Raw genomic sequence first — 7,577 nt, forward strand, 5'->3', positions numbered from 1 at the left:
GAAAGGCTATGTACATGGGCCTGATAGGAGACCCACAAAAAAGCAAACTTAACTGTTGAACTTCATGGCAGGATTTGGCCTGATTTATTTTTGTTTCTGAAAGTATTTTCTTAATGTTCTTTTAGTTGAACATTGCTAATAAATAACAATAGTGACCAGCCAATGTTTCAACATGCCCTAAAGCCTTTAACTGTGCATTTCATAAGGATATAATGCTATGGGTCTAGGTGTCAGAAACTGAAAGCACGGCACTGGGTCTTCCTTGTGTCCTGTGGTTGATCACATTTCCGTTCACCAATACTCAGTGCCCTATCCTACAGGAGAAATGCACTTCCTTGAATCCCAGACATCAGCCTTGGCCATGCGACTCATTTGGCTACCAAAATGTGAACAGAAGTGACAAGTGCCACTTTAAGAGCCAACATATGCTTCACCATGCTTGCTTCTCCTCCTAACATTGCTATGCACAAGGGTCTAGACTGTCAGCTCCTCTAAGAAACCGGGTCCCAGGGTTTGGGGCCATAAGTGGAAAAAACTCTCAGCCAACCTAGGATGAACATGTTTACAAGCAAGAAATAATCCTTTGGTGTTTAAAATGATTGAGCTTTGGGGGTACTGTTTGTTATTGTACCTATTGTGGCAGATACAATCTTCTGGAATATGAAATAAAAATCCATGATCAGCAATACCAATACTTCCTCAAGAAACCTAATCCTTAAGTCTTATTTTCTTCTCTAGATGATGCATATTTACTACAGGGACTTAATATAGAGGAACTGTATCCAGAAACCTCTAGTTTCATTACTTATGACGGGTCGATGACTATCCCTCCCTGCTATGAGACGGCAAGTTGGATAATAATGAACAAACCTGTCTATATAACCAGGATGCAGGTGAGTGTCTCTGTGGTCTGTTAGCTAATGGGGAAGAGGATGTGATGACTGGCTGGGTGTGTGGTGTGCCTCTTGTATTCATCTGTGAAGACTGTTTTAACCAAGTACTACAAATTAGATGGCTTAAACAACAGAAGTATGTTGTGTCCCAGTTCTGGAGGCTCTAAGTCCAAGATCAAGGTGTTGCTTCCTTCTGAGGGACATGAGGACGAATCTCTTCCACACCTCTCCCCTGGCTTCTAACAGTTTGCTGGCAGACTTTGGTGTCCCTTGGCTTCTGGAACCATCCCCCCACTCTGCCTTCATCTTTAGGTGGCATTGTCCCTGTATGTGTCTCTTTGTCCAAATCCCCCTTTTCACAAGATACTAATCAGATTAGATCCTGCATCAATAACCTCATCTTGTTTAATTACATCTGTAATGACCCTATTTCCAAATAAGGTCACATTCTGAGATGCTAGAAGTTAAGCCTTCAATTTATGGATTTGGGGAGCACACAATTCAACTCATCACACCAATGTTTAAAGAACCAGCATCCGAAAAGTCTTACCAGGAATTCATGTAGAAACATCCTACCTGTCTGAATGAGAAAAGACAGCAAGGTTAGTTCCCAAAGTGTCCTCTACAGCTATGGTGTTCAAAAAGCAAATGAGCAAAATACATGACATATTCATATACACTTGAAAAGGCTAGATCTCTTAAAAGTTAAAAAGATTTCATTAGCAGCAGACTTTTCAGGATCTTTAAAATGATACAACATGAGTCAGTGGCCAAGAGGAGGCAATATGATGCTTAGCATTTCAAAAACATATTTGAATTTGAGTAGAGAATTTGTTTAGACCATCTCATGGGGCTAGGATTCCTCAGAACTAGATGAGAACCACATCTGGCCTCTTGGTGCCGGCTTTGCTTAATAGCCTGTTGTGCACTTCGAGGCCTGTCACCCACTCTTATGAAATGAATACTCCTCTTCTTTATAATGAGGACAGTAAATTGCATGAGTCTGATCCAGTTCTGACATTCTATGACCATGAGAGTCTGTAAGAACTCAAAGGAAAGATGAGCAAAGGAAGCCGATCCAATCTCCTTGACAGGATATGTACTCGGACCCAACAGTTTGAAGTCTGTTCCTATCTGTACTGATTAGGATTCTTTCGGTCATGAGCAACCCCTTCTGGATAGCTAACACTTAGAAAAAGGATTTAGACAAGAGATAGTGGGGCATCTTCTGGAATTTAAGATCTGAAATTGATCTTCTTGATGTCAGGAATTCCCCCTTCTCTCTGCTCTCTTCTTCTCCTTGCACATTTGCTGCGTCCTTGTCTCCCATGGAGGTTCTTCCTTCGCTTCACAGTCCTGGGGTGGAACGTGACTGCACGTGTTGTAGTTCAGCCACCTGGTGCTGATATGCACAGAAAAACAGCCAAAATGATCAGCTTGGTTTGGGTCTGACCCCTGGGCCAGTCACTACAGTTTGGATAATACCCATGTTGTGGAATAACTCCCTGAATTATTGGAAATTACTGAATTATGGGATTTCAGAGAAAAAAGGGACCCTGAAGAACATCTAGATGGATTTCCTCCTTGACTGACTTGAGATGTATTTGAGAACAAGAGAATAGATGACATACACAAGCTAATGGGGTAGAAGCAAGGCCCCCTCCTTGCATTAGTTGGCCTCCAGCACAACTGAACCCATGCAACAGGGGCTCTTTCTCCAGCTCCTCCCCTGACAGCTGGTAGTGCCTGCTTGACCACCATCTACACCACGGTACTTCCTCCCTAGTGCATGTAAGAGGATGGGTGGATCCCACAGCTGTTTCTCTCTCCTCAGATGCATTCCTTACGCCTGCTCAGCCAGAATCAGCCATCTCAGATCTTCCTGAGCATGAGTGACAACTTCAGGCCTGTCCAGCCACTCAACAACCGCTGTATCCGTACCAACATCAACTTCAGTTTACAGGGGAAGGACTGTCCAAACAACCGGGCCCAGAAGCTTCAGTACAGAGGTGGGTGCAGTGGTTCAGAGGCTGAGTCCCAGGCTGGAGCTCAGTCTTCCTGCTTAGACCTGTTCTTACAGGCCTGGTGCTATTTCCCAATATAAGAATCATGATTATAAATGACAATAATAAGACCACCATCTTCCACTTGCATGGCGCTTTCTGCTGGGAAAGTCTTTATATCATAGACAGAGACAGACTAGACAGAGAGATGATAGAGATAAAGCTCAAACCTTTAAATTCCTTCTCTTTCAGGCAAGATGGACTTCTTATAGCCATTATATAGAAGAGCCCAGAGAGGCTGATTTCCCCAAAGTTATCTGTTAGAACAGGACAGTTAGAAGCATCAGAGCTCTTAGTTACACAACGGGTGTGCAAACACCTACCCCCACCCTCAGAAAGTAAGCAAATACTCTGGATACCAGGCCACTGGGAACCAATGAGGTAACATGTGTGAACGAATCTCTTTCCAGCTCTATGTCCCTAGAAGTGACTAATGCACACTAGTACACACCAGCCCTTTCTCTTCCCTCCTGCACACAAAGTATCTGTTGTCGTCATGGTGCACCCTCAGCCTGGAAAAGAAGGGGGATGCAGGACAGTGCTGTGGAGATGCACTCATAAAGCTGTCAGGACACTGAGTCCAGGCCCGGTTCCACCCTTAACAAGCCATGCAAACCCAGCCAAGTCATTCCCCCTGGGGACCTGGCTCCTTTCATGACACTCCCTACCCTATCTTCTTCTACTTTGTCGTGCGGAGCAAGTAGGAGACTGGACAGGAAGCCCTTCATACAATGAGGTGCTGCCCCAAATACGAGGTCTGTGGATGTTACCAGGCAGCTTTTAGGAGCAGCTACACTGCTGCCTTGTGGGCCCCTGCTTCATCTCTCCTACTTCCCCCACACTTCCTTCTTTCTTTTTTTCTCTCTCAGTCACATGCAGAGGACCAAAACTATCATTTTCTATTCCCTTCCAGCCAGAACTACCGGACAAATAAATACTCAACTCACACACTGTGGCTTCTTTATTTGACACCTATTTATCGTACACCTACTATGTGTCAGGCACTTAGATAGGTGATGAGAACACAGTGATAAAGACAGATATGAGTCCATCTGTACACAGCTTACCATCTAGAGCAGGGGTCAGCAAACTTTTTCTATAAAGGACCACATGGTAAATATTTTAGCCTTTTGTGAGCCATACAATCTCTGCCACACTTGCTGTTGTTGTATGAAAACAGCGATGGACAATACATAAATGAATGGGTGTGGCTGGCTCCAATAAAACTTTATTTACAAAAATAGATCACGGGCTGGATTTGACCTGTGGGCTGTCATTTGCCCACCCCTGGTCTGGAGTGATGCCATCCACTAGAATGTTCTGTGACTATGGAAATGCTCTATATCAATACTGTCCAATATAGTGGCTACTAGCCACATGTGGCTATTGAACACCAGAAATATCTTGTATGAAGATGCAACTACACTTTTTACTTTATTTTAATTAATTTAAATTTATGGTAGCCACATGTGACTGATGACAAGCATATTAGACAGCTCGGGCCTAGAGATTCCTGCGGAAGTGGAGAGGATAGTTGGGATGTATACAAGTAAGCAGGTGTTTATAGAGCTCTTCCTTCTCTGGTGTATGCCCCCAAACTGTGTAAATTAACTCAATTATGCCTTGTTCTGTGTTGTTTGTATGTTTGTTTATATTTTTCTTTCTCTTTCCAGTAAATGAATGGCTCCTCAAGTAGGGAACTAGGCCAAGAAGAATCCCACCTCAGTGAAATGCTACAACTGTGAATTGACATAACCTAGAATGTCCCCTTCTTTCTTCTCTCTCCTTCCCTCCCTCAAGCCTCATTCACTCTTCCAATTGGCCCCTTTCTTCATGAAAGTGTCTGCAAAACCGTGGCAGAGAAACACATATCTTGCACACACTCAACTCACACACACACACACACACACACACACAAGCACACATACACACAACATGTCTACGCACGTACACACTCAACATGGCCTCCAAGATGGAAAGTCAAGTCTCAGAAACAAAAGGCTTACTCCTAAAAGGTCTTAGAGGAAAATAACCAGTTAACCTGATTACAATTTTGATACTGTTCTCCTGAACTAATAAATCTCCCCAGTGAGATTTTCAGCCTTTGTACATACAAAATTCTTCCAAAAGAGAGAGAGAAGAGAAACACAGCTCTGACGACATCAAGCAGACTTCGTTCTTGGCACCAAGCAATCCCAGACATTGTCCTAGGATCCTCTGAGGCTGCCGGTGACAGGTGAAACAGGACAAAGTTGGCCAAGGACCCTTATTTCTAGATGATGATTCTTCTGTTTACTCAAAAATTTAAAAAGGAAAGGACAGACATTGAAGAGATACACATTGTATATACATCACCGCAGACTATAAAAAAATGGAATTATTTCCCCTCTTTGTCACATATCTGTAGTAGGATTCGCCAAGACCAGAATTGATCCATTTGCCATTTCTTGTTTTCCGAAGGTCATACATTGTGTTTGGTTATTAGTTAACAGCTCAATAAATGTGTTTAATGAGTTAATTTCATTTTTCTGGCTTTGGTCTGTTCTTCCTTACAGGCTAACCCCTGGCTCCATGCCACTGCATTCTTTGATTTCACTTGTTCCTGCATCTACATGTTTTGCTCATTTGCAGCCAGTCTTTACTGAGTTTGTGGCAATCAGGAATGCATTTGCTAAGCAAGTAGAACTTTAATTCCACCCCATGGCTCTATCATTCATACAAGGTGAGCTTCAGCCTGAGATAGCAGGCCACAGATTTCTTGCGTTTCAAAACTGCCATTCCCCCCACACCATGATGCTCCCTTGAAGGAATGCACTTTGTCTTGTAAGTTCCTGGGAAGGGGTGTCTTTTCTCTCCAGGTGCAGCCGGATCTCACGAAGTACAAACGAATGCCTTTCTTTCCTTGTTTATAATGGTCATTCACTGTGTTTGGTTACTGTCAAGAAATCAATAAATGTGTTTAACAAGTTACCCAGTACCCGTGTCCTAGTTAATTGAGGATGAGGAGGATGCTCCTCGCAGAAGCCTGAGTTCTGCTTTGTCCACGAGCGATTGCCTTCCGACAGGCCGAGCAGCCCACCTGGCCATTCTCAGAGCCAGTGATTAATGCCCTGCTGAGAAAGTACATATAGGCTTAGCTGCTGGAAGGGAAGACTGGATGTTTGTATGGTGATCAAATTAAAAATAACTTTTGTCTCTCCTTTCTGTCACAGTCCCCAGAAAGAGGGAAAGCACAGGCATGTAGGGAAACTTCATGCACATGTGGAAAACTTCAGCCAAGTGACTACATATATTGATGATGAAAAGAAAAATCAAACTGCCAGATAGTTCATATTTGAAATAATATACTTAATAGAAAGTTTTTTTTCACTTTTTACACCAGTGTTAGTTAAATGGTGGTCTTAGCAGTGATAACATGAGCCTGTTTCTGAGCAATCCTATTTTTCCAGAAAGCCAAACCTGTTGACAAAGGTGTAGGGTGGACAAGGGGTAGTCAGTCTTGGTGTGGCTTATAGCTTCCTCTCTGAATCAGAACCTTCCTTGGCCTGCAAAGAAAGGCAGCAATACAATATAATGAATAACAAATATTCATGGTAAATCAACCAGACCTGGCTTCAAATCTCCACTCTGCAATTTGTCTGCCTGCTGTGGGATCCTAGGCAAGTTGCTTTACTTCTCTGATCTGTACACTGGGGATGCTAATAACTGCCTCCTTGAGTTGTGAGGCTTAAATGCTATACAGCTACTTAAAGCAGCTAGCACAATACCTGCAATGATTGTCCTATAGATGGTGCCTGTGGAGCATGTGTGTGACTCACCTACAAGGGGTTTATCTGGACTGTGCTAAACCTCCCTGCATCAATCACAACAGGGTCATCAAGTTAATATCAAACAAGAATAATAGACACTCAGCAGGCAGCTCATAGGTAAATGCCTGAAGTGTGTCAGGGCCAAGTGGAAGGAGTCCTGGTGAGGAAGGAAGGAAGAGGCCAGGTTTATAGGCTCTGTTCTGTTACTATCATCCTCTGTGACTGTGCGCAAGTCAACTCCCTTCCCTGGAACAGTGTCCTTACGTAGAAATAACTAACACAATGACCTCCCGTGGCTCTCCACTCTATCCCTCCCTAACTCTTTCATTCAGTTCTCAGTCCAGCAAGCAGGGGGAAACCCAAGCTCTCACCCCTGGGGTCCCTGGGCATGTGCAGATTTTCACTCTGGCCAAAGAGAACTTGAAATGAAGTGAACTACCCCATCTCCCATCTCCTGGGCCAATCCCAAATCCCTGCTCCCCACTCACTGGGTTTCCCAAACTATAAAATGGAAATAGGGCACTATACCCTCAAACCATGTAGAAGTAATAAATATTAGCTAGGTTTGTACCACTCTAAAAAGAAATAAGGAAAGAAGGAGCTTCAGAAGTACTAAAAAGTCCTGGAGAAGCCATCGAGGAGCACCAGTACGTTCATGCGTTGAGTCCGCGTGTGCTACGGAAGGTGGCAGCTGGGCTGCTGTGCTCCACACTGTGCGCAGGCCCGTGGTTTGCCTGCAGAGCCCCAGGCTTCCATGGGCATCCCATTCCACCAGGGAAAACTAGAATGTGCAGGGGCATCCGTGCCAAGCC

General features: G+C 43.9%; 1 protein-coding gene across 1 annotated transcript in view; it reads left to right on the forward strand.

Moving 5' to 3' along the window:
- The window catches only part of CA10 (carbonic anhydrase 10), a 462,952-nt gene extending 457,026 nt beyond the window's left edge, over nucleotides 1–5,926 (forward strand). Inside the window, exons 7-9 of the mRNA XM_036999163.2 lie at nucleotides 739–893; nucleotides 2,728–2,902; nucleotides 4,630–5,926. Of these exons, the coding sequence (XP_036855058.1) occupies nucleotides 739–893; nucleotides 2,728–2,902; nucleotides 4,630–4,652 (353 nt within the window). The 3' untranslated portion in view covers nucleotides 4,653–5,926. The remainder of the gene's footprint in view (nucleotides 1–738; nucleotides 894–2,727; nucleotides 2,903–4,629) is intronic.
- The last annotated feature ends 1,651 nt before the right edge of the window (nucleotides 5,927–7,577 follow it).

The sequence above is a fragment of the Manis javanica genome, chromosome 4, assembly GCF_040802235.1.
Source record: "Manis javanica isolate MJ-LG chromosome 4, MJ_LKY, whole genome shotgun sequence".
Taxonomy (NCBI): Eukaryota; Metazoa; Chordata; class Mammalia; order Pholidota; family Manidae; genus Manis; species Manis javanica.